This window comes from Cyprinodon tularosa, unplaced genomic scaffold (assembly GCF_016077235.1).
Source record: "Cyprinodon tularosa strain WSP-4 unplaced genomic scaffold, ASM1607723v1 ctg76, whole genome shotgun sequence".
Lineage (NCBI taxonomy): Eukaryota > Metazoa > Chordata > Actinopteri > Cyprinodontiformes > Cyprinodontidae > Cyprinodon > Cyprinodon tularosa.
Window position 1 is genome coordinate 1,648,829 of NW_024039518.1, and position 25,840 is coordinate 1,674,668.

General features: G+C 36.5%; 3 protein-coding genes across 6 annotated transcripts; 2 read left to right on the forward strand and 1 right to left on the reverse strand.

Annotated features, from left to right (window-relative positions):
- Window positions 1-982: 982 nt before the first annotated feature.
- On the reverse strand, window positions 983-21,251 carry LOC119773396 (ubiquitin carboxyl-terminal hydrolase 47-like). Its single transcript, XM_038270387.1, has 12 exons — window positions 21,038-21,251; window positions 16,828-16,949; window positions 16,649-16,745; window positions 8,220-8,335; window positions 8,063-8,133; window positions 6,472-6,597; window positions 6,265-6,360; window positions 6,053-6,181; window positions 5,855-5,983; window positions 5,732-5,772; window positions 5,578-5,612; window positions 983-3,226 (listed from the first exon to the last, which is right to left on the reverse strand). The coding sequence occupies exons 2-12, from the start codon at window positions 16,946-16,948 to the stop codon at window positions 2,553-2,555; spliced, it is 1,635 nt and encodes a 544-aa protein (XP_038126315.1). The 5' UTR covers window position 16,949; window positions 21,038-21,251; the 3' UTR covers window positions 983-2,552.
- Window positions 10,469-15,902, forward strand: LOC119773397 (piggyBac transposable element-derived protein 3-like). 4 transcript variants are annotated; one of them, XM_038270391.1, is made up of 5 exons: window positions 11,811-12,297; window positions 12,406-13,239; window positions 13,496-13,546; window positions 15,131-15,243; window positions 15,319-15,894. In XM_038270391.1, the coding sequence occupies exons 1-4, from the start codon at window positions 12,105-12,107 to the stop codon at window positions 15,175-15,177; spliced, it is 1,125 nt and encodes a 374-aa protein (XP_038126319.1). In that variant the 5' UTR covers window positions 11,811-12,104; the 3' UTR covers window positions 15,178-15,243; window positions 15,319-15,894. The 4 variants fall into 4 exon arrangements, 3 of the variants coding, with proteins under 3 accessions (XP_038126319.1, XP_038126317.1, XP_038126316.1); XM_038270389.1 differs by having other exon boundaries at window positions 15,316-15,893; XR_005279381.1 differs by lacking the exons at window positions 11,811-12,297; window positions 12,406-13,239; window positions 13,496-13,546 and adding exons at window positions 10,469-11,007; window positions 14,978-15,047 and having other exon boundaries at window positions 15,316-15,902.
- On the forward strand, window positions 20,892-25,589 carry LOC119773398 (uncharacterized protein DDB_G0292642-like). The gene is made up of 5 exons (XM_038270392.1): window positions 20,892-21,272; window positions 22,898-23,001; window positions 23,585-23,679; window positions 24,147-24,317; window positions 24,396-25,589. Exons 2-5 carry the CDS (start codon window positions 22,905-22,907, stop codon window positions 24,846-24,848), a joined length of 816 nt encoding a protein of 271 aa, XP_038126320.1. The 5' UTR covers window positions 20,892-21,272; window positions 22,898-22,904; the 3' UTR covers window positions 24,849-25,589.
- Window positions 25,590-25,840: the final 251 nt, after the last annotated feature.

A 25,840-nucleotide genomic window follows, 5' to 3' on the forward strand; every position in this document is an offset into this window, starting at 1 on the left:
AGTTTAACCAGCATAATGCATGATACATATGCATGGCACATTTTCCACTACACAACGCCATTTCAATAATTAATTAAAAATTTGCTCAGTGTCGCAGTGAGTAGCACTGCTGCCTTGCAGCAAGAAGGTTCTGGGTTCGATTACCAGCCTGGGGTCTTTCTGCCTGGAGTTTGCATGTTCTCCCCCCGGAAAATGACTTCCAGGGGAAGAAGCTCTCTGAAAACTATATATTTACTCTTAAATATTGAGTTTTTTGCAATTGCAAAAATAGATTTCGCTCTTAAAGCATTTTTCTTCTAAGTCTTTGCTCTTGATTCAGGATTTTTCTCTCGATGTAAATAATGTATCATGGGCCACTCTGTGTTCCTATTGGCCAGTCTCAGTAGAACTGACAGCTAAGTGGTGATAATAAATCCAGATATCAGCCAAAAACTGAATCTCTCAAAATAACAGCCTGCCTCTAAAATCTCTATTAGAAAACTCATGGAAAACAATAGCTGATGAATAATAAACGGTCAGTTGTTTTTATACCTGATGTTTTAAGTATTGTTCTATCTGAGAAATACCACTCGCTCAAGCCTTTTCAATCATCCTACCCATCAATTAAGTGATAAAAGTCATATGATTAATTCTGATTTCGTATAATGTCAGTACTCAAAGCTGGAATATACGTATAGTATCAGAAATGAAGATGATATATCGTGAAAATCTAAGTTATAACTTTAAATTGCTTTCTTGCTGGCATTTTTAACCGGGAGCTTGGCTCAAAGCTTTAAGAGTTATCCTGACTGTGATGTTTCTTATCTTTTTTGCCTTATAAAGTGCTTTTTATATAGTGAAATACTGTTTATGTGGGTTTGACTGAACTATTGACAGGGCAGGACTGACCAACACTGTTATTCTCTCCTCACAGTTCTAAGCTGTAGCAGGAAGGATGGATTAAAACGCATTAAATTCAACAAATCAAATCAAGTCAAATGTATTTGATTTAATAGTGGATATTTAATACTGGCTTTAATCAAGAATAAACAGCTAAACACCGATCACTTTTCTGCAGAATATATAATGCCTTTTTTTTGAATACGCCTTAAAAGAGAAACAGGAAAACATAGCCTACAGGAGAAACATGGACCGAATTCAAAATAATAAAAAAATATATCAGATATGCACAAACAGAACGTTACCATCAGAACAAATAATTTTCTAACTTGATGAAAGGTTCTGGTTGCAGCTCAGTCCTCTGAGGTCGAGCAGAACAAGAGAAAGGGATTACTTTTCTGATCATTATTCAGATCAGATGAACCTCCGACTGAATGACACTGAGGAATGTCCCATTCAATTTACCATGTGGATGGGAATAAAAACAATCATTTTCCTTTTAGGTAACTTTCACATTTAGGTTAACGTTTTAAATAGAGGTGTTTTATAAGCCCTATAATGAGTTGGTTTGGAATAAATTCCCATGAAGGAGTTTTGAACCATTATGTAACCAAAAAAATGAGGATATGAGCTCATTCTTTAAGGACAGACAGGTAATGACCAAGTTCCATTATTACTGAATATTCATGAAAGAATTGTAATTTAATCTAATTATAAAGGAGAATATTTTCCAATTATGGATTGTATGTCTTTTAGAGTCTTGTCTGGCCTTTGATGTTCCCAGAAAGGAATTGCATGACAAAAATAAGAGGACCAAAAAACAAAAAAGTATTTTTTTGTGTCTAGTTGAAGTTTTTCTGAATTCAGGACAGCATAAAGTCGTCCCTGCTCAAGAATATGCATTTTATTGCCACGTTTGGTGAGTTTGCTGGTAACTGTAACAGCCCTGATCTCATCTAGTATTGAAGGAGCCCCTTCCTACCTTAGAAGCAGCATTTATTCCCAGGGTTGTTAAGTAAACATGGTTTCCCTTTCTCATCTTGATCTACAGACCATTAAGGTTTTATATTACATTCTAACTTTGTTGGAAAGGCTTTTCTAATCTAATATTAACCTTTTCTAAACTTTAAACTTTGCTTTAGAGTTCTAGCATGCTACATGAAGGTTTGGCCCTAGCAGCACTTGTGTGTTTACCTGTTTTTGTTTCTCTGAGCTGCCCTGTATTATAAGGTTATAATAATGGAATGCTATATTGCAATACAACCTAAGTTAAATGTGGATCATAAGCTGACCACATTTCTGGGTGTTCTACATTCCAATGAAGAAGAAACATAAAAGTTTCAGTCATGAAGCTAACTTTGATTTTTTTAAAAACAACTGCGCTAAAAATACCAAACAGACACTCACACTGTTCAATTCTTTTGACATGATCTATGGTTAAGTTAGAGCTGAAAGTCGGTTTGGTTCAGTCAGGATATAATCATATTAAAATGTAAAAAAGCAGAACAAAAAAAATCACTGATGTAAAAATGAAATGGTCACATTTAACGGGAGCACAAAGACAGTTAACTATATCAACTGATTCTCTGTCAATAAATCAACTCAGTTATGTATTTTTATATGACAAACTACGGTAAATGATGAATTTAGCGTCAAGAGAAAGCTGCGTTCCTTCATTTCCAGGGTTGTCCGGGTTTTTTGAGCTCAGGCTGTTTTACCAGGTTCTTCCTCTTTAGGCTTTCCATTTGTGAGATTGCAGAGCTGTATATCGCACCAAGTCTCTCTGTTCCCTTAAAGCTGTTGGATCTTTTTGGGGAAGATAATGAAGGGTAGACAGTTTGTGACTTTGCAACATAGTTAATCACATCAATTCCTTCATAAACTGTACGGCTTTTTGTTCGTGTTGCTGCCAGAGCCTCCCCGTAATTAAACCGATCTGCAGACAAGATTCTGGGAGGACTGTAATGATAATGATGCCCATTTCTTCCAGTCTTTGCTTTATTGTCCTCATTCCCTCCTACATCTTTACTAGGAGGGACAGAGCTTTGGTCAAATGTCCAGGTTGGGTAAATCTCTGTGCTATTATAACAGAATCGCTGCCTTGTGTCCGTGTCTGATGAAAGCCACAAGCCTTGTATTTCCTGTGATGCTAAATGGTTTGATTGTTCATTTCCTCCTCTTAAACAGCTTAAACGTGTCTCCTTGACCACCTTGTCTTCAATTGTGGTTTTCAGGAGCTCCTCGGAAATAAGATCCGGTCTGGTTTCTCCCTCATGGAATCCATGTTCAGTTTCATCTGAAGGAGCTTCTGGAGATCTTCCATTATTCTTCATGGCCCGCCCACTCACTTCAAACACAAACAAGCACAGGTATTAAAAACACCGAAAGATGCTTTAAATAAGAATTGAAGATCTTGTTCTTTAAAAAAGCAGGGTTTTTACATAACAGTCCTATAGTTTAAGGCTGAAACAATTAATTGGATTAATCAATTATTGAAATAAGCATCAATAACTTAGCACTTGATTAACTGGAGTATAGAGACTGTAAAACATGCATTTAGCAACATACCTAGAGCACCAATTATACCAAAATTGTAAAAACAAATATGTAAACATTTTGCATTTAAGGTAAAAATCTTTTTCGTCGGTCAATGTGTTCTATCCAGAATTCAGGAATTGGATAAGATTAAACGATTTGCAAAATAATCATTAGTTGCAGCCCTACTATAATTAGCCCTCATTCCTGGGGAAGAATAGAATAGAATAGAAGATCCCTTTATTGTCCCACAAAGGGGAAATTCTGGTGTTTACCACAGCAAAAAGATTAAAGAAAAAAATAGTCACACAAATGTGGACCTTAGAAAAATGAGGCCTAATAATGTGGTAATAGGTTATGAAACAAAGAGGGGGGATATCTTTAATTCTAACATATGGCTATCTGTTTGTTTCTGTGGTAAAACAGGCAGTAGAGGTTTTATCATACAACCAAATTTAACAGCAGAGTCTGCATACTTCTGAATGGCCAGTAGAGGGCGACATCTGACTTTAATTACTTGGTTTAGGTGTGTATTTAGAATAGAATAGAATTAATAGAACTTTATTGTTATCATACTGTAATAAGTACAAAGCAAAGAAATGTAGTTTTCATCTATCCAGAGGTGCTATACAGCATATAAGTAATTATTTACATGTTTAGAGAAACTATTTGTATTGAATTTAAATGGTTTATATCTACAAATGGTATATATAAACAGAGAGAAATTGTAAGAGCCTATTAAATAAATAAATAAATATGGAAGCTATATACAGATTATATAGGAAAGTTAGGAGATGGCTTTCTTAATAATTATTTTGGCCTTAAAATGGTTCATTAATGTATTCTTATTTATAATAATGTTGCAATGACCCCTTTTAACCTGTTAAATAAAGTGTATATATAGTTTCTGTCAGTAAGCTTTTGGGATAATCAGGATCCTGGCTACTCTCCACCTGGTAGTTTTCTGTTGTTTTTTTTTTTTAAACAAACTGTGTCTGCACAGTATGAGGGATTTCAATCCATAAAAGCTGCATTATAAACCCAAAAGAAGATTGTCAGCTTAGATAATTTGTTGGGTGAGATTTTACTCAAACAGAGCGCCAACTAATATTAGAATATGATGTCCAAAATACAATATGGCTGACACATTAATCAAAGCTAATCCAACTGACAGATGCCTGAATGGTGGAAATATTTACAGAGCAAACTTTTGGCTTTGATTTACAAAAAAAAAAAACAATTACATCAATGTACTGTATTTGAAGATAAATTATAAAAACGATCAAACACCAAATACAATCTAAATCAATTATGGTTTATTATCTGGAAACCTTTTTTCATATCTATATCATGGTGTTATTGATTTATAATAAAATTTTTCAAATTTCTATCTAAGCTGAATGTGTCTTTAAAAACAAATCAGATCCTGACCTTGAATCAACTCAAAATAACCCTTAGAGAAGAAAATATGGAAAAAGGTCCCCGTTATTAATAATCTCTGTTTCGTTATCTGTTTGTTTTTTTAAATAAAAAATTAATTACTTTTTTTTTTAAATGCCAATAATAAATGTAAAAAATTAACTCTGCTTTGCAACATAGCCATTAGAGTGGACAGAGTTTTGAAACCAGTTTATTTCAAGCTTGCAGCAGTTTTTTGGGAATCACCTTGTTAATATAAAACACAGTTTGCTAAACAAATGTTTCTTTGAAAGCATTTCCCAATACCAGGTATTTCACAGAAACCCTAGTTAATCCCAATAACATTAAAAATAAAGATATTTGTCATGATTGCCCTTTGAAGTCTAAACACCTCAGATATTTAAGTATACTGAAATGGAAACAAACAACCTTAAACAGGTTTGTGAGGGAAATGCAAAGCCAAACATTTGCAAAATGCTGGTGAAGATTCTCAGTCATCCAGGTCATAGTCATTACAAATTATTTTTTTTTTATTAAAAAACAAAACCACTGGACTTTGTTTTACAAGTTTGAAGACATTTTTATTCCCATCAAGGAAGCTTTCTTAATTCAGAATGTGTAGAGTAGTGTTATGTTCCAGGCTTTTTTTTTTATAGTAGCCCAAATAAAAGCCTTGTAATTGCTTAGAAAACATGCAAATTAAACCAAAAAAACAGCTCCACCCCTTTGCACCCACAAACTCACCCATTTTGTACATGAGGAGATAAGCTGTTGTCGACCTGTTTTAATGGAATATAAGAATAAAATCATAAAAAATCCAAAGAAGGGCAGGTTTGCACTCAAAATAATAAAAAAACATCAGAACATATTTATCATTGTTGTGTTAAAGTTTGTTTACCTTATAGAATTACTTCCAGATTTGAAATACAGTTTGTTGACCTGAAGGGTTGAGAAGAAGTTATTTAATTGACCTCTACTCTTAATCTTTAACTACACATGAACCAAAAAAAGCCTGTCTTACACATTTAACCGTGTTGTCGTTGAAGCAGTACCAGTACCCAGTTTCAAACGACTTGATGTCTGCGGTGTAATGGCCTCCCATCAGATCGCCGAAGTGATGAACCACAGCGTAGAGGTCGTACCTGCAGCTCTGAAAAGTAAAAAGCTCAATAAAAGAACCTGAAGCTGCTTCCATATGTTCATGCTTCTATATAAATACCTGGATCTCTAAAGTCTGGACCACATCCGCTTTGCACTTTAGCTTGACGTAGCAGTTCTGCTGATAATCGAAGGAGAACCTCTTCAGCAGCAGCGTCAGAACATCTGGACAGCGTATCATCTCGTATTCCTGGGTTGTACGATCAAAACAACTGCATGTAGACGAGACGGCTGACAATCGCCAAACAGATCAATTAACAAAAGCTGACTTACGATGTCAGTGTCTTGCTTCTGATTGCAGATGTTGCAGAACATCTGGTTGTCCTCGCTGACTCTCTGGGCCTTAAAGAAACTATTTAATCCATCTAACTGCAAACAGATGAGACTGGTTAATCCTGCAGTGTTTTTACTTCTGAATATGTGTGAAAAACACAAGCAGTAAAATCTTATCCTGATAAAAAAACAAAAAAAACATAGTACCACGCTGTAGCTTCGAGACCTTGAATCTCCCATTGACAGAGGTAGAACCAAGAAGAAGTTTTTTGAGCTGCTTGGCTTCTTGCAGTTGAGGCATGTGGTTTTATGATTGAGCTCGCCTTTGAATATCTAGACAGAAGAAGAAAGTTACTCTGGTTTCTGTGAGACTTTTGGTAATTAAAAAGGACGTAGTATTTCTTGGATTCCATTTCATGTTGACAACCAACAAACAGGGTTCCTACAGCATAAGGCAAGTTAAATTCAAGACTTTTTAAAACTTTTTAATGCCACTTGAAATAAACATTTAAGACCAAATTCACAAGAAACACAAGAAAAACCCGCTTGTGACAACTTAACCCAAAGGTTTATTATAACATAAACCACTGCACTAATGTTTCAAATTTTGAAAAACTTCGCATACAGGAAGAAAACTAAAAACACACAAATGACAGATATATTTTAACAATTATTTAACTGAATTCACAAACTTTTTTTTAACAGGGAACAAAACAAATCAGTTTTAAAGCCACAACATAACCAGTGCTAAGTCTTTTTTGCAGCTATTTTTCTTTGTATGGTTTTCTTAGTATGTTTGATTTGGTGATAAGTGGAGGCGTTGCAGAGACAAGGGTGGAACTAAACAGAGAAATACCGGCTGTTTCTCGGTAACTCGATTTTGACGCTTTGTGTTTCGCGCTTCGCATGTGCGACTCCACTGCCTTAATTCCCATCATTCAGAGCTTGAATCGCTTCTTGCACTAAATACACTGTGCATCATGTATGTTCCCTGGTTTTAGCCATGGAGAAAACTCTTGGCTGGAGCCAATTTTGGTTACATTTACACTTGCTCATATTTTCCAGACAAAAAGTTAATGGCGCATCTTCCAAATGTCCCGGCCGCAACAACGCTTTTATTGGTTCCACTATCGGGACGGAACCAATAATGGTGAGCCGTTTTTTTTTTTTTTATAATAAAAAAAAAGGTTAATTTTAATGTTTTATTTAGATTACAAAAATAGATCATAATAAAAATTTGCCTATTTATGGTGTTTTAAAAATTAAGACCTACAAAAGACTGATTTAAGACATTTTAATACCAATTTAGGCCTTAGTTTTATTTTGAAGAATTCAATGCCTTTTAAGACTTTTTAAGGACCCACGGGGAACCCTGGATTTAGCCAAAAATCTAAATTGCGGTTACTGCCAACCAATATTGCGTTTGCTATTTTATTTCGATTTTCTTTTGCACTAAGCACAAGCATACTGATGTTTTACTCCAGGGTTTCAGTTTTTAATTACCTTGAAAACCTGCTTGTCTAAAGTACATCGCAGCGGAAACCTTATTGTAACCTTTGTTTGGAAACGACTCACTAACTTCTACTTGCATGCATAGATCGGAGTGCTAGCTGGAAGTTTTTCTTCCTTTTTTCATGGCAGAAAATCCACTTTAAATGTATAACTGCCACATAAAGTGTTGGAGCAAAAAAAAAATGTCTCTTTAGTCTTGTTAAATGTAAATTGACCAAAACTGAGTCCCTCTGCGATTTCTTAATTTGTGATTATATTACAAATGCAATGAATTGCCCAGCCCTACCTTAGAGGCTTCCAGGCTGGTGCGACACAGGATCTTCTCTAAGTATTCAGCAGCATCACGTTGTTCGTAAACTAAAAGCACAAATGAGCGGGGGAAAAAAAAGGTTTATTGTTTCTTATGCTGTTTCGCAATGTGACTGCTTCTGTATGATGCTTACCATCTTTGATGCCCAGTTCTCTTATTATGTCGTCTGTTCTGGCCATGTTTTGTTCTAAAGTACAGAACAGCTCCCTCAGGTGGTGATCAATACTCGTTGGGTCTTTCCTGCCACTTCTACGCCAAAGTTAGGAGAGAAGCAAAGACAGAATGTTATCACTGAAACTACTTCTATCAACTAATTCAGTCTTTAACTTTGCTGCATTTAATCCTCACTTTTTAGTGATAAATTAGTTTTAAAGTTTTGTTTATAACTTTGCTAAAGAACTAAATATATAGTGGTTTTTATACAACATCAGTAATAATTAGCTTCTTTTCAGGTAAAAGAGACAATAACTTTGAAGAGCAACTGTTCTTCTACACTGTAAAAAAAGTCAGTAAATTTACGGTAAAAAAAGGTAAAAAACCAACAGTTTTTGACCGTCGTATCCAAAAACATTGCATTACCGTAGAAATTACATGGAACTACCGTAAGTCGAAACTGCAAAGAAAGTCAGTAAATTTACGGTAAGAAATGGTAAAAGACCAACAGTTTTTGACCGTCGTACCCAAAAACGTTGCATTACCGTAGAATTACATGGAACTACCGTAAGTCGAAACTGCAAAGAAAGTCAGTAAATTTACGGTAAAAAAAGGTAAAAAACCAACAGTTTTTGACCGTCGTATCCAAAAACATTGCATTACCGTAGAAATTACATGGAACTACCGTAAGTCGAAACTGCAAAGAAAGTCAGTAAATTTACGGTAAGAAATGGTAAAAGACCAACAGTTTTTGACCGTCGTACCCAAAAACGTTGCATTACCGTAGAATTACATGGAACTACCGTAAGTCGAAACTGCAAAGAAAGTCAGTAAATTTACGGTAAGAAATGGTAAAAGACCAACAGTTTTTGACCGTCGTATCCAAAAACATTGCATTACCGTAGAAATTACATGGAACTACCGTAAGTCGAAACTGCAAAGAAAGTCAGTAAATTTACGGTAAGAAATGGTAAAAGACCAACAGTTTTTGACCGTCGTATCCAAAAACATTGCATTACCGTAGAATTACATGGAACTACCGTAAGTCGAAACTGCAAAGAAAGTCAGTAAATTTACGGTAAGAAATGGTAAAAGACCAACAGTTTTTGACCGTCGTACCCAAAAACGTTGCATTACCGTAGAATTACATGGAACTACCGTAAGTCGAAACTGCAAAGAAAGTCAGTAAATTTACGGTAAAAAATTGTAAAATGCCAGCAGTTACTGACCAGAATATTCACAGCATTATACTGCCGTAGAAAATACATGGCATTATCATAACTGAATAAATATATATCCTAAATAATTGTGACAGTCACGAATGTAGAAAATACAGAAATATAGTGTAAAAATATAAGTAATTGTAAAGTTCTTAAAAAATTGTAATATTGCCAGCAGTTAATTACCCTAAACTTAACAGTAGCAATCAGCCAAAATTACAAATTTTGCTGATGTTTAGATCTACAATGTAAAAGCGTAAACAAGACTGCAAAAGAATTTTTTACAAAGAACAGAATGCTGGTGTGATATTCTGGTTTCTTTTTTAATAATGCCTTTAATACACCAAACTGAAATCTCAGCAGTAGACCAGGCATCGATCTGGCGATCCACCGATTGCAAAGCAAACTCCTACAGCCAACGCCACCATCACTTATGAGAGTATTTGATCATTAACATTAAGAGAACTGTATGTTAGCCCCTCTTGCTTGAATGAAGCTGAAGTTGGTTTCCAATTGCTGCTTCCAATTTGGGAAATGGCTAAAGGGCAATTCCACCTAATTTTTCACTACAATCAGCATCTTTAATTTACTCTAGCTAAAAAACTACAACACCTAGACTCTTCAAATCTGGACTAGATTATTCTCAACTCATATCAGAATATTTAAAACCAAGTGTGGGGTTTGTAAAACCTTTATCTAATTTGTGAAACTTCAATAAAGAACAATTCTAATGTTATCCAAAATCATACAAGTTGTAAAGTCACCCATCATTGAAGTTTCACAAATCCCACACTTGGTTTTAAATATTGTGCTATTAGTAGAGAATAGTCTAGAGCAGGGGTCCCCAAACTTTTTCCTGCGAGGGCCACATAGCTGTTCCTTTCTCTGCTTGGGGGCCGGTCTTAGTTTTTGGAGAAAGATACCTTAGAAACTTATTGTCTAAGGTAATCTATCTAAAATCTATCTATCGCTTTTAGATAGATTTTTACCCAGAATGGAAATGGAAAAAACCGTGAGTGAAACGGTTACTGGGACTGACTAGTATATATTTGAGGGAAAGTTAGTTTAACATCTGCTCAAGAGCCCCCTGGTGGTTGAAGAAAAATCCACAAACCAGAAAATACAATATATGAAAAAAATACACTGAATGCTCTCTGGTATGAGGAGGCAGGCCGGATCCAGCATTGCCAGACCAAATGACACAGGCTGTAGTTTGGGGACCCCTTGTCTAGAGAGTTTTTCATTTTGTTATTGTGATAAATAGCAGGGTTTACAGTAAATGGAGACTGTTATTTGTCATGTAAACAAATAATTATCTAGTTTGCATTGCTGCTTGATCCTTCAGCATCAGCAGCAAGATTCTTTTAACTCTGTTCCTGTAGTGGTGTCCTGAACTCAACACAGTAAAGTCACTGTGCTAACTAAGGTTGCTAACTAGGGTGCTGAGAGCCCAGTAGGCCTGGTCCTTGTCAAGATGCTGCTACTGTCTTTGAAATCAAATTTCTGCTATTTTTGCACGTTCAGGAGGAGAAGGGCAACACATCACAGGTGAGTCCCTTTCACGGTTTTAACTGAAGTTAGCTAACTTTAACCAACTGACAAAGAAATGTGTAGTTTCTGAGCCATGCTGTTTATGTATATGCACTGCAGCTATATATTGTTACTATACGGAACATTTAATCTTCACAGATGCAACACTTCCATTAATGTTTCTGTAGGAACGGCTGCATAGATTATATTTCTGGTCTACTTTAGACTACATGTGCTTAAAGTTATTGTTAATGGCAGAAGCAACTTTTTCCAAGTTTGGTTCAATAATTAATTTGAATTACTTTGAGTGTGAAATGTTCATGCATGCAAGTTAAATCTCTGAAGAACATGTTAGCTTTTGTTTCAATACTTTGGTAATACTTAGAAGTATAAAGCTTGGCATCAGAGATATTATTTAATATTTTCCTTTGACGTCTTGACTCTCACCCCCAAAATACTTGCACTAAAGTCACTGGGTCCATGACAGTTGAAGGATTTTAAAATAAGAGAATTTAAATATTAATATTTTACAGCTTTTCTCAGTTTGGGTGCATCTCTCAGAACAGAATTGAAATTCCTAAAACTACCTGTTCAATCTTCAAATTACTGTGTCACTTCTGCACATCAAAAAATTAGTTTTGCAAGTTTTGCTTTTGTACATCATGTAGCTGGTTATGTACACTTCTATGCTTTTATAATTGTAATTTGCTTTTATCGTCTTGATCAAAATATGTTAACCCTCCTGTTGTCCTCGGGTCAAAATGACCCGCCACTGTGTTAACCCCCCCCCCCCCCCCCCCCCCCCACCACCCCCCCCCCCCCCCCAAAATCCCCTAAATGTAATTTTTTTAACTTGAGATTTTAAGACTTTTCCTAGATTGGCCCAGACAATAGAAAAAGTTCAGTGTTGCTTTTAGTCTCATTTCCATGTAAGCTGTACAAAAAAAGGTACAAAGATGGTCTTCAGGTCAAAATGACCCGTGAGGCAAATGGAGTTGAAATCAAGGTCACAGAGTTATTTACAAACCATAAAATGTTACAAAGTTTTAGTTGTGTCTCAGATCAATCAGTAGCAGAAGTAAGCAGAGAGTGGAAGGCCAATTTTCCGAGCCACAATGCCACTCAAACTCTTTCACACCTACTCAAGACTGATGCGATTTGATGACCGTGAATCAAGACCAGCAAGATGTATGACAGACAAACTTGCAGCCATAAGAGAGGTATGGGACAAGTGGGTGGAGCGGTTACCCTACCTCTACAATCCAGAGCCTGATGTAACAGTGGATGAGCAACTGGTTCCATTTAGAGGTAATCTGTTTTCATATTTGTAATAAAAGTGATTTTCACTATTGATTTCTTTGACTGTTTTCTGTGACACTGATACTAATCACTGATGCTAATGTCTTTTGTCCAAAGGTTGTTGTCCTTTCCAGCAGTATATGCCCAGCAAGCCAGCAAAATATGGGATCAAGTCATGGGTGGCTTCTGAATCAAGCTATGCTTGGAAAATGCAAGTCTATACTGGGAAGTCAACCAGTGGATGCCCAGAGAAGAACCAGGGGTTGCGAGTTGTGCTTGATGTGACAGAGGGACTGAGGGGTCACAATGTGACATGTGACAATTTCTTCAACTCTTATGAACTCGGACAGCAGCTCCTGAAGAGGAAGATCACCATGGTTGGTACAGTTCGAAAGAACAAGCCTGAGCTCCCACCTGCACTGCTTGGGTCAAAGGAGAGAGAGGTCTTCTCCTCAAAGTTTGCCTTCACACCCACCACCACTCTAGTTTCCTACCTCCCAAAGAAAAACAAGAATGTAGTTCTTCTGAGCACACTGCACAAAGACGGCGACACTAGTGACCGTGAGGACAGGAAGCCAATCATTATCCTGGAATTCAACCGAAACAAAGGAGGTGTGGACAACCTAGATAAGGTGATTGGAGCATATAGCTGCAGAAGAATGACTGCCCGCTGGCCCCTGGTCATCTTCCACAACATCATTGATGTGTCCTCCTACAATGCCTTTGTGATTTGGATAGAGATCAACCCAACCTGGATGTCTCATAAGCACAACAAGAGGAGGGTGTTCCTGGAGCAGCTAGGAAAGGCACTTGTAACTCCACTCATTGAAAGAAGGAAGCATGTCCCCCGCACAGAAGCCTCAGCAGCAGTTGTGAAAGCTATTCAGAGTGCAGCAGCTCCTGATCAACCTGAGGATCCATCTACCACAGCCACTTCCCCAGCTAAGCCAAGTAAGAGGAAGAGATGTCAGTTCTGCCCTCAGACTGTAAAACACATACTGTGTGCTGCAGGTGTAAGAAATATATCTGCAAAGACTGTGCACTTGCATACTGCCCTACATGTGCCAATTAGTTGAATGGGTTATGTTATTTTTCATATTTTTGTATTGTACATCCTCTTGTTCACTGGAGAAAAGTAAAAGAAAATTAGTCACTGTGATGAATAAAAATGCATTCGAAACTCATTTTGCACATTTTTTTTCTTAAGCTATAGAAATTCAAGTGGAGAGGGAAAACTCAAGTATTCACACATTTTGTGGTGAGTGACAATATACAAGATAGAATTTGGTGTTTAAAATTCAATTAAGATGCTTATATTGGGGGTTTAGTGAAGACGGGTCATTTTGACCCGGAGGATAAAGGGTGTATACAGAAAATGAGGACAACAGGACAACAACGTGTCTGTGTTGAATTCTCAACTTCCAAAATAGCATCAGTTCATTGTGTAAGTCTTAACATGCATAAGTCTTAAAGTTGTCATAATGTGAATCATATATTAATTAATTTATATTCTATTATTTTCTAAATCTGTCCTGAATTGGTAAATTGCTCCCAAGTGAGTCCTGAGTTTCTCTAACAGGTCAGTGTATGAACCATTAGCTCAACCAACGATCAACCAGTTTTCTGAAACAGATTGGAGGTGCATCTTGTGAACCATCAGTTGGCAACATTATGCTCTATATAGTCAGAACACAACACAATGTTACATGTCTGAGAACTGATGAACAAGTATCTGGACAGAGTGAACAGCCAGAGAGAAGAAGAGGAGTGAGGCTGAGGAGGAAATAGTTGGGAGGAAAGCAGAAGAAGAGTCAGAAGAGGCTGAGGACATCTGCCAGTTTCCATCAGTCCAACATCAGGACATGGCTGAGACCCACAACATGACGCTGATGGAGGTCCTCCCACCCTACTGTTCATTCCTTAACCCCACTGAGGAAAAAAGATCCTCAGTGGAGTTAAGGAACAAAGTGACTATGGAAATTAAAATGTAATGTAATTTCTACAGCACTGTACAGTTTTCCTTGAGGAGATTGTCCTGTGGCTCCTTTTCTACTTTTTTTGTTCTCTGCATTTCTGTCGTTTTCTTTCTGAATCACCAAGGCATGGTCCATGAATAAATTATAGCAAAAGCGTAAATCAGTGTTTCTCAATCCTGGTCTTCAGCGTCACCCTGTCCTGCAGGCTTAGGTATTTCCCTTCTGCCACACACCTGAATTGTATCTCTGGATGATTAACAAGCTTCTGCAGTACTTGATTGTCATCCAATCATTTGAATCAGCTGTTCTGGAGTAGAGGCACATCTAAAACATGCAGAGCAGGGGGTGGTGAGGAGCAGGGTTGAGAAACACTGGCGTAAATGATCCTTTTGTAGTCTCTTCTCATGACTAATCAATTTGACTGTCTTATCTGTACATAGAGAGACTATAACTTATTATTTTGAGTCACTGATATGTTAACAGACAGAATTTTAAGAGCTGAACTAAGGATTTTGAAAGCAAACAAATGCCATTTTTCCTGTTTCTACAAATTGTTTTGAGAAATGCGCTTACTGTTTTGTAAATGCCAACAATGACTTGAGAAATGCACCAAAAGTGACTGAGAAAAACTAACCTAGCATAAATTGTCTCAGCTGTATCAATTTGTTTGCCTGTATGAAAAGTGTTCACATTTACAGCTTTGTTTCTGCTAGCTTGCAGGAAATGTAACTTACATAAAGGGTTGAAGACAACCTATTGGCCTTCATGAGACTCAGATAAATGGTGAGTATCTATTTCATAAATTGCCTAAAACAGTTATATTTGTTTTTATTTGTTTTTTGTTTGTGTATTTTGTCTGGTTGCAGACCAGAGGATCACACCTGTTGACAACAAACAAAGGTTTAACTACTGAATTTTCAGTCAGAAATGATCGCACCACCTGGTTGAAGTACCTGTGTCCATATGCAAGTCAACAAAGGTGAAACAAACATTTAAGCGAATAAGATGTTCATGTAGTGCATCTTTCTAACTTTTTCTTTTTGTTTTCCAGCAGAGAGGAAACACCCGATTGACAACATGCGAGTCTCAATTTCAACCTGTGACTGGGAAGACTACAACCATCCTGAGCAACGTCTGATCTCAGCGACTTGTGACTCTCAACCCAGAACAAGAATCCTTTTATCACCATTTTGTCTTCTACAATATGTTATCTCTTATGTGGACACATACTGTTTGTTTTGTTTCTGTTTTCCAGATCTCAGTAATACCGTGAGGAAACTGGACAGAAAATAGAATCAGTTCTTTTTTTAACTTGACTTTTTAAATAGAAATTGTTTCTTTAAGTGGATTACTCGTAATCTGTATTTTTGTTTAATTAGAAATTATTTTCGTTATAACTTTCTGTATAGAAATGCTTGACAAGTTACACTTCCTTGTGTGTTGTACTATAATTTGTATGGTAAAATTCTGGTAGGAACAGAGACCAGTAATTTACCATAAGTTTTTTTTGGGGGGGAGGGTTTACAATAAAATGTCAATATATCATCCAGTCTGGATGTGTTTTTCACTCATGGAGATATTATGCCTCAGTCAGCATGACCGTATTTACTACGGCAAAACCACATTTTATTTTTTTTAAAAGATTTTAGGAAGTACGGTATTTTACCGTATTTTAAAAATACGGTAGAATCCTGCATTTACAAAATATGGTAATAAACTGGCAGCTGTGGTTGCCAGAATTTTACCGTATTTTAAAAATACGGTAAAATCCTGCATTTAGCAAATACGGTAAAAAACTGGCAGCTGTGGTTGCCAGAATTTTACCGTATATTAAAAATACGGTAAAATCCTGCATTTAGCAAATACGGTACAAAACTGGCAGCTGTGGTTGCCAGAATTTTACCGTATTTTAAAAATACGGTAAAATCCTGCATTTAGCAAATACGGTAAAAAACTGGCAGCTGTGGTTGCCAGAATTTTACCGTATTTTAAAAATACGGTAAAATCCTGCATTTAGCAAATACGGTAAAAAACTGGCAGCTGTGGTTGCCAGAATTTTACCGTATATTAAAAATACGGTAAAATCCTGCATTTAGCAAATACGGTAAAAAACTGGCAGCTGTGGTTGCCAGAATTTTACCGTATTTTAGAAATACGGTAAAAAACTGGCAGCTTTGGTTGCCAGAATTTTACCGTATTTTAGAAATACGGTAAAAAACTGGCAGTTTTGGTTGCCAGAATTTTACCGTATAAAGACGGTAAACTTCTGGCAACTCAGCTGCCAGTTTTTTACCGTAAAATGAGGCCGTTTTTTTTTACAGTGTATGATCAGATCTTCCTGACTCAAGATCATTTCAATTTCAATAAAAAAATGACATCCACACCTTTTCACAGCTTCCCGAAAGTCCACAGTCATGAAAAGCACTTGCAGCACGCTGTTCAAAAAGCAGGTCAAGCCAGTACTTCTCAGGCCATGGTAATCTAAATTAAAAAAAGAGAAATAAGACAAAAATCCCTTTTTCACACACAGGCTGGATGGTATTAATTTCTCTACATCACCTACCTGAGATCATCAACTTCTCCAGCTTGTTTACAAGCTTTTTTACAGTGTAGTGAGTCATATTTCGGTATTTCAAATCCAGGTTTCGACATATTTGCATTTGAATTTCTTTTTTTTCATTCATCCTGTGAAGATAAAAATGCAAAACAGATTTTATTTAATAGAAAACCACTTCAATAGTCAAGAAAAACAAAATAAAAAGAGGTAGCTCCACATTGACTTTGATATCCATATCCTATTCTATTATAAAGCAGAAAATGAAAAAGAAATCAAATTATTCTGACTTTTAGCAAACAGTACAACTGGTGATCCTAACTGATCTAAAACAAGAAAGGTTAATCTCATTATTTGTGACCATCCATTAGGGTCGATTAACCACTTGTTGCATCCAGTGTAACTATTCACTAGTTAACTACTCTTTGTTTCCCAGTTAATTATTCACTAGCTCCTGATTTTTGGATCTTATTTTCTCTAGGGTAACTAGGCATTAGTTCCTCGTTAGCTGCTCTTTGTTTCCCAGTTAACTACTCACTAGTTCCTGATTAGCTACTCTTTGTTTCCCAGGTTAATAGGCATCAGTTCCTGATTAGTTACTCTTTGTTTCCCAGGTAACTAGTCACTAGTTCCTGATTAGCTGCTCTTTGTTTCCCAGGTAACTAGGCATCAGTTCCTGATTAGTTACTCTTTGTTTCCCAGGTAACTAGTCATTAGTTCCTGATTAGTTACTCTTTGTTTCCCAGGTAACTAGGCATTAGTTCCTGATTAGTGACTCTTTGTTTCCCAGGTAACTAGTCATTAGTTCCTGATTAGTTACTATTTGTTTCCCAGGTAACTAGGCATTAGTTCCTGATTAGTGACTCTTTGTTTCCCAGGTAACTAGGCATCAGTTCCTGATTAGTGACTCTTTGTTTCCCAGGTAACTAGGCATCAGTTCCTGATTAGTGACTCTTTGTTTCCCAGGTAACTAGTCATTAGTTCCTGATTAGTTACTCTTTGTTTCCCAGGTAACTAGGCATTAGTTCCTGATTAGTGACTCTTTGTTTCCCAGGTAACTAGGCATCAGTTCCTGATTAGTGACTCTTTGTTTCCCAGGTAACTAGGCATTAGTTCCTGATTAGTGACTCTTTGTTTCCCAGGTAACTAGGCATTAGTTCCTGATTAGTGACTCTTTGTTCCCCAGGTAACTAGTCATTAGTTCCTGATTAGTGACTCTTTGTTTCCCAGGTAACTAGTCATTAGTTCCTGATTAGTGACTCTTTGTTTCCCAGGTAACTAGTCATTAGTTCCTGATTAGTGACTCTTTGTTTCCCAGGTTAATAGGCATCAGTTCCTGATTAGTTACTCTTTGTTTCCCAGGTAACTAGTCATTAGTTCCTGATTAGTGACTCTTTGTTTCCCAGGTAACTAGGCATTAGTTCCTGATTAGTGACTCTTTGTTTCCCAGGTAACTAGGCATTAGTTCCTGATTAGTGACTCTTTGTTTCCCAGGTAACTAGTCATTAGTTCCTGATTAGTAACTCTTTGTTTCCCAGGTAACTAGTCATTAGTTCCTGATTAGTTACTCTTTGTTTCCCAGGTAACTAGGCATTAGTTCCTGATTAGTGACTCTGTTTCCCACGTAACTAGTCATTAGTTCCTGATTAGTGACTCTTTGCTTCCGAGGTAACTAGGCATCAGTTCCTGATTAGTGACTCTTTGTTTCCCAGGTAACTAGGCATTAGTTCCTGATTAGTTACTATTTGTTTCCCAGGTAAATAGGCATCAGTTCCTGATTAGTGACTCTTTGCTTCCCAGGTAACTAGGCATTAGTTCCTGATTAGTTACTATTTGTTTCCCAGGTAAATAGGCATCAGTTCCTGATTAGTGACTCTTTGCTTCCCAGGTAACTAGGCATTAGTTCCTGATTAGTTACTATTTGTTTCCCAGGTAAATAGGCATCAGTTCCTGATTAGTGACTCTTTGCTTCCCAGGTAACTAGGCATCAGTTCCTGATTAGTGACTCTTTGTTTCCCAGGTAACTAGGCATTAGTTCCTGATTAGTGACTCTTTGTTTCCCAGGTAACTAGTCATTAGTTCCTGATTAGTGACTCTTTGCTTCCCAGGTAACTAGGCATCAGTTCCTGATTAGTGACTCTTTGTTTCCCAGGTAACTAGGCATGAGTTCCTGATTAGTTACTCTTTGTTTCCCAGGTAAATAGGCATCAGTTCCTGATTAGTGACTCTTTGCTTCCCAGGTAACTAGGCATCAGTTCCTGATTAGTGACTCTTTGTTTCCCAGGTAACTAGGCATTAGTTCCTGATTAGTGACTCTTTGTTTCCCAGGTAACTAGTCATTAGTTCCTGATTAGTGACTCTTTGCTTCCCAGGTAACTAGGCATCAGTTCCTGATTAGTGACTCTTTGTTTCCCAGGTAACTAGGCATGAGTTCCTGATTAGTTACTCTTTGTTTCCCAGGTAAATAGGCATCAGTTCCTGATTAGTTACTATTTGTTTCCCAGGTAACTAGTCATTAGTTCCTGATTAGTGACTCTTTGTTTCCCAGGTAACTAGGCATTAGTTCCTGATTAGTGACTCTTTTTTTCCCACGTAACTAGTCATTAGTTCCTGATTAGTGACTCTTTGCTTCCCAGGTAACTAGGCATCAGTTCCTGATTAGTGACTCTTTGTTTCCCAGGTAACTAGGCATTAGTTCCTTATTAGTTACTCTTTGTTTCCCAGGTTAATAGGCATCAGTTCCTGATTAGTTACTCTTTGTTTCCGAGGTAACTAGGCATTAGTTCCTTATTAGTTACTCTTTGTTTCCCAGGTTAATAGGCATCAGTTCCTGATTAGTTACTCTTTGTTTCCCAGGTAACTAGTCATTAGTTCCTGATTAGTGACTCTTTGTTTCCCAGGTAACTAGGCATTAGTTCCTGATTAGTTACTCTTTGTTTCCGAGGTAACTAGGCATTAGTTCCTTATTAGTTACTCTTTGTTTCCCAGGTTAATAGGCATCAGTTCCTGATTAGTTACTCTTTGTTTCCCAGGTAACTAGTCATTAGTTCCTGATTAGTAACTATTTGTTTCCCAAGTAACTAGGCATCAGTTCCTGGTTAGCAACTCTTTGTTTCCCAAGTAACTAGTCATTAGTTCCTGATTAGTGACTATTTGTTTCCCAGGTAACTAGGCATTAGTTCCTGATTAGTGACTATTTGTTTCCCAGGTAACTAGTCATTAGTTCCTGATTAGCAACTCTTTGTTTCCCAGGTAACTACTCACTAGTTCCTGATTAGTTACTCTTTGTTTCCAAGGTAACTAGGCATTAGTTCCTGATTAGTTACTCTTTGTTTCCAAGGTAACTAGGCATTAGTTCCATAATAAGGTGGGGCTGGGTTTTCCCCAATAACAGCTGGTTAACTACCTATAAGTTCTTTCGTCCTTCTCTAGTAAGTTTGTCTACCCTATTTTAAAGTGGCAGTGGTTATCAATGATTGTTCAGTTAACTTTAAGAAACAACAACAAAGTAAAATAAATAAAATAAAATAAAAGTCTGCTAAATAGGACATTTTCAAGTATGAGATCATAAAGTTATGCTTGACCAAAACACATAAGTCATCCAGGTGGTTTTTTTCTATTCAAAATGTCAGAAACAGCTGAGTTCAAGGCTTTATAGAGTGGATCAAAGAAAAGCAACTTGTTTTGCCATAGAAACAGTCAAACTGAACGTGGCGAGCGGGTCCGCCCCTGAGGAATGGGGGTCGCTTTGTCCAGTGGATTGTTGTTGTTTTTTTTCTTTTTTTCACTTTTTTAGTTCCCTGGTTTATAAATCTCGGTCTTAAAAACACCCATCAGTCGATCCATAACAGCAATAAACACCATCCCGCCAAAAATGATAACATGCGTCCGGGCAGCGTCATAAACTACGATTATACCACTATATACTATAACCAATGAAATATGGGAAGTGTTTCTGGCTTAAATCTTTACGCTTTGAATGTTAGCACAGATTGGAAAAGTATAAATAGCATGTAGTGGGTTTTTTTTTTTTTTTTTTTTTTGCGGGGGGGGTTACTGCACAGATTTACTGTATACAACCATATAAAGAGCAGAGCAATGATACAAAAAGTTTATCACCAAATAACCGCATAGACTGCTCCTTATTGCTCAGATAGCAGCTTCGATAACCGTCGGTAACCGTTTAAAGTGATGGGAGGGATAAATGAGAGGAACTTACCGAGCAGACAGCCTTACAGCTCATTATAACACTGATAATCTTTCACTTTCGGTATCAGTCCGGACGGTAAAGAAGAGCCTGACACAAATAGAACCAGCTGCTTGAACATTAGAGAGAAAAAAGCTTTAAATCTGGATGAAATGTCTCTCTAGAACTACGCTTTTCTGAGGCGATATTTTACTTCCGGGTTTCACCAAAGAGGGGAAGTTGTTTGGACTACAAACAGGACGACACGGTAAGAAAAGGACAGTTTTTGTTCATTTGGGAGGGATATACCTAAACATTACAGTGCAGAAGGATTTGCCATCCACCAACTTAGTAAAGTAAACGTTTTTTTTTTTTTTCAAAGAAATTGGGTAAAATAGCAACTGGACTGATCCACCCAAAGATTATGTATAGTTAGACAATATGTAACCTTATGAGCAAATTCTAGTATTTCAAAGGACAGACATGAATAGCAATACTAAAAAAATAAGAAAAGAAACACTCCCCCCCAAACCCATCACATTTAATGTTTACATAAAGTATTGTTGAACAGAGTTAAATATTTCCAGTTAAATTTACATTAAAAAGTTCCATTTATATTCTCCAAATGACCCAAGAGGCTCAACAGACTGAAAAAATATGCTAGTATTTCTTCTTTTATGAGTTTTATTATTATTTATTGAGGTATTTTAAGTTGGTTATTAGAGTAGCCAGAAGTTTTACAAAAGAGAATCACCTTTTTTATAACACTGGTATAATATTACAGCTGCTCAGCTCTGAACTAAAGTACTATTTGATGTTTGCTTATAAGCAACAGGCTTATTTATAACTTATTGTGGGTGTTTATTATTATTATAGTTATTAACATGTTTTAACCAAACTAAAACAAGAGTTTTATTTATCTAAGAAACTGTTCCCATAACTCAGGCTGTACTAGCAGGGACTTCCCTGAGCGATGCAGTTTTATTGTTTCTCATCATCAGTTTACGTTTGATTACAGTCAGTCAGGTTTTGTAATTCAATAAAATGTAAATACTCTGGCTATAAAACTGTTTTTATTTGCATGCTTCTTTAATCCTTTAAATCAAACTGTCCCAAATAGAAAGTACCCAGGTTCAAATGACTACCAAAAATAGTTTTAGTTTATTTTAAAAGGAATTTATCATAAATAAATAAATAAATAAATAATCACTTTTAAAGGCCTCTCAGGAAGCCTTTGTTATTGCTACATAAACAATCATATCAGTGCTGCATGTGTCGTAACTTTATGTGTTTATAACATATATACCAGGAATGTCCTTAGCTCATTGTGGGGTTATAGGGCATTTTTAAACATGTTTTACACTCATAAAGAGCTGTGAATGTAAAACTGCGCACCTTGACTTAATTATTTAATAACTTTACTTCTCTTTAAAATGCCATTAAAAATATAAATTTGAGATATTTCAATATTATGTATAATTAATGCAGTATAATTGATGCAGAATTATCTTTATCTATGATTCTAATTACATTATATGTATGATTTAGTGGTTTGTTTTTATCATATGCATGGAAAGCATGGTGTTGCATATGAAAACACATCCAGAGACAACAATAGTGAGAAAATTCTCTTTTATTTTTACCTTTGGGCTGCTTTTAATGGGTTTTTCCAATTTTCAGGGTCATGCAATGTGGGACCTTTTCTCTCATGCCTACCCCACACCAAATCACTCATAACACTATGACTACTGAGAGATAACTATCAGAATTTCTTTAAAAGCTTTGGCAACATATATCATTTTCAACAAACCAATTAAAATACAAACAATTCTGTTTGGTATAAAATCTCTATTTATATAATTGTAGTATTCTACTTTTTTTTTTTTTTTTCAGAATCACCATGAACATTCAGGAACAGGATTCACCAGCGAAGCAATATGACCCACTTGACCAAACGCTGAAGTTTGTTAACAGGGAAGACGAAGTTGTTCCAGGGTGTAAGATTCATTTCCTTTTCTGTGACTTGAACATAATGCAATGTGTCATGGAAAACTGGCCCAAGGCATTTAGGTAAAATAATCAGCTGATAAGGGCCCCAAAAATCAACAGAAGAAAATGCTAGAGGCCAAAATAATCACACAAAGCTTTTTTTTTATTATTTTATTACCTGGGATATTCAGTTATACTACGGTAATTATAATAGTTCAGTTAAAAACTGAGCTATTATAATTACTTTTCTAAAGAGAGACCAGTGAACCATGATAGTAAGTAGTACAGCCAGTAAAACACATGACCGTATATTTGTGTTGTGTAAGATTTCTGACTTTAATATATTAGTCTAGATGTTTTTTATTTTATTTTTCATTTTCACTACAATCTATTTTACTATACAGTCAAACTACAGAAGTAAAATGTGAGGATAATTTGGGTTAAATGAAGTGTATAACTCAGTGATATTTTAACCTGGGTGAGGTAACGGGGTATTAGCTAAGCTGTGGTCATGAATGGTATGTGGAACAGCCTCATTTAAACTCTTATTTCATTTGCATGAATATCTGATGCGTGATTTTGTCTCGTCAGCCTCCGATTCTTCCTCTCTCAGAGCTGAAATGTCCTGCGGCCATGCAGTCACCCCTGATTCCCTAACAATTTGGTGTAAAAACTTGCTGAAGCAAGTAAGTTCCAGACAGTTCATGCTTACTTTAAAAAGAAAATATGGTCTCTTTCATCAGAGATGGAGTGAGGGAATGAAAGCTAGGTGCTTGACTTTAAGATAACTGGTTCTTTTTAAGTTGGCATATGAACTCACAGCATGGATTTTTTTGGTTTCTTTTTTTTGTCAGTTTGGCACAAAGAAACTCCTCATTTAATATATATTTAATGCAGAGTTTTTGTCTCTTATATTTGATAAATAAAATAGATTTCTATCCCATTTATTTCATAGAATTGTGAATTTCTGGGGAAAAAAAACATAATAGGTAAAAAAACAAAAAGAAAAAAAACATTTGTTGTTGTTTCCTTTAGTGGCTAGAGATACATTGTATACTAATTAGTCACAATTAAGTTCAAGCTAATTCAGGATTAAGAAGCAAAGAGCTGACTACATGTACCTCTGGTCTGTTTTGTTTCTTTTATGCTTAAGGGGCAAAATAAGTTCCGATGTCCTGCAGTGGTGGAGGGCACCAAACAGTGCAATAAACTGTGGTCGTACCAGGAAGTGCGCAGACTGGCTGATCTCAATGTTGATGAGATGCTGTATTTTGAGCAGGAGATGGCCAACCTGTCTGTTTCAGAGTACTGTGAGGTTCAGTCGGTGAGTCCAGTAATCTGCAGCTCTTTATAGAACAGTTTTCCTTTTCTAAATTAGCCAAATACTCTATGTTCTCATCAGTGTCCAAAGTGTAAAACCAGCGTGGAGAGGGAGGATCCATCCAACCTGTGTGTCCAGTGTGTGGTCTGTACAGCTGACCAGAAGGAGATCTACCAGTTCTGTTGGCAATGCTTAAGAGACTGGAAAGGTCCGGGGCCTCGATCCGATCGCTGCGACAATGCTGACTGCATCAACAGGGACCTCCAGCTCCTGCAAACCTGCAAATTCATCAGCCTCCCTGATGTGGTGGGTGTGAGCAGCTGCCCCTCAGTCCGAGCCTGTCCTGTGTGCGGCGCCAAGGTGGAACACGACCAGAAGTACTGCAAAAACGTGACGTGTCCTCGCTGCCAGACCACGTTCTGTTTTGTTTGCCTGAAGCTAAAGACTGAGTGCATTAAGACCAGTTCGCCATATGAGATGTGTCGCAGCGGTGTGGCTCCGAGACAGACCTACATCCCTGTGTGGAGGAAATGATGGCAGGAAAAATAAACTAGAATTATATAGGAGAGTTTTATCTAGATCCAAACATCAGAAATGTTCAATTCAATGCTAAATAGACTGATATGTAAAGAAAATATATGTTTTCTAGGGGTACATTTCATCTTTAACAGTTTACTTACAATACATTTATCTAAATAACATGTTAAATTACTTAAAAGTTTACATAAATAAATTGTTTAAAAATGTTGAGCATTAAGTTGTATTTCTTATCTGAAAGGTTATTAAATCTCAGGCTTCTTGGGTCCCAGGTATACTAAGAGGTTTGCTCATATTTCTAATTTTTAAAAGCTTAACTAAGCTGTTAGAAATTATGCAAAGTAATATGCATCTTACATCTTCTTTAGCTCAGATCTTTTATTTTTTGGCGTATTATTTTTAGTCTTTAAACTTTTTCAAGATGTAATTTTATTAACTGTATTCTCTTATAGCTTCTTTTGTCTGGAGATCTTTATAGAAACTTTTAATAGAGGCCTATGGAGCCTGGATCACTGTAAAACAAACTGATAAGAAAAAATATTTTATTATAACAGGCATTTGACTTCTAAACTCCCCATAGCATAGCTGTTTTTTTATTGTGCTATCTTGTAATATTTTTGTGTTTTTATTATTATTATTGTTTATTACCAAGCACCTTGTCACTTTTTTGTATACTATACTACATGTTTTGTTTATCTTCTGTGCTGCTCAAATGAACTGCCCCTGGTGGAATTAATAAAGTGGTCTAATTCTAAATCTAAACATTGGACACTAGGATTGCAGCCTCTGCTTTTAAAGAGATATAAACCCAAGAGACAACTTCTTTTTACTCTGAAGGAAGTTCTGGAAACCTATCCAATCATCTGAAAAACTAACAGACCATGTCGTGGTGTGTATGGCTCAGGTAGGGTACTGTAGTCCAAGTAATTAAACTTTTCCACCTTGCAAAACTTTGCTTTAGTGTGCTGGAAAAAGGCCTCAAGAGTAAT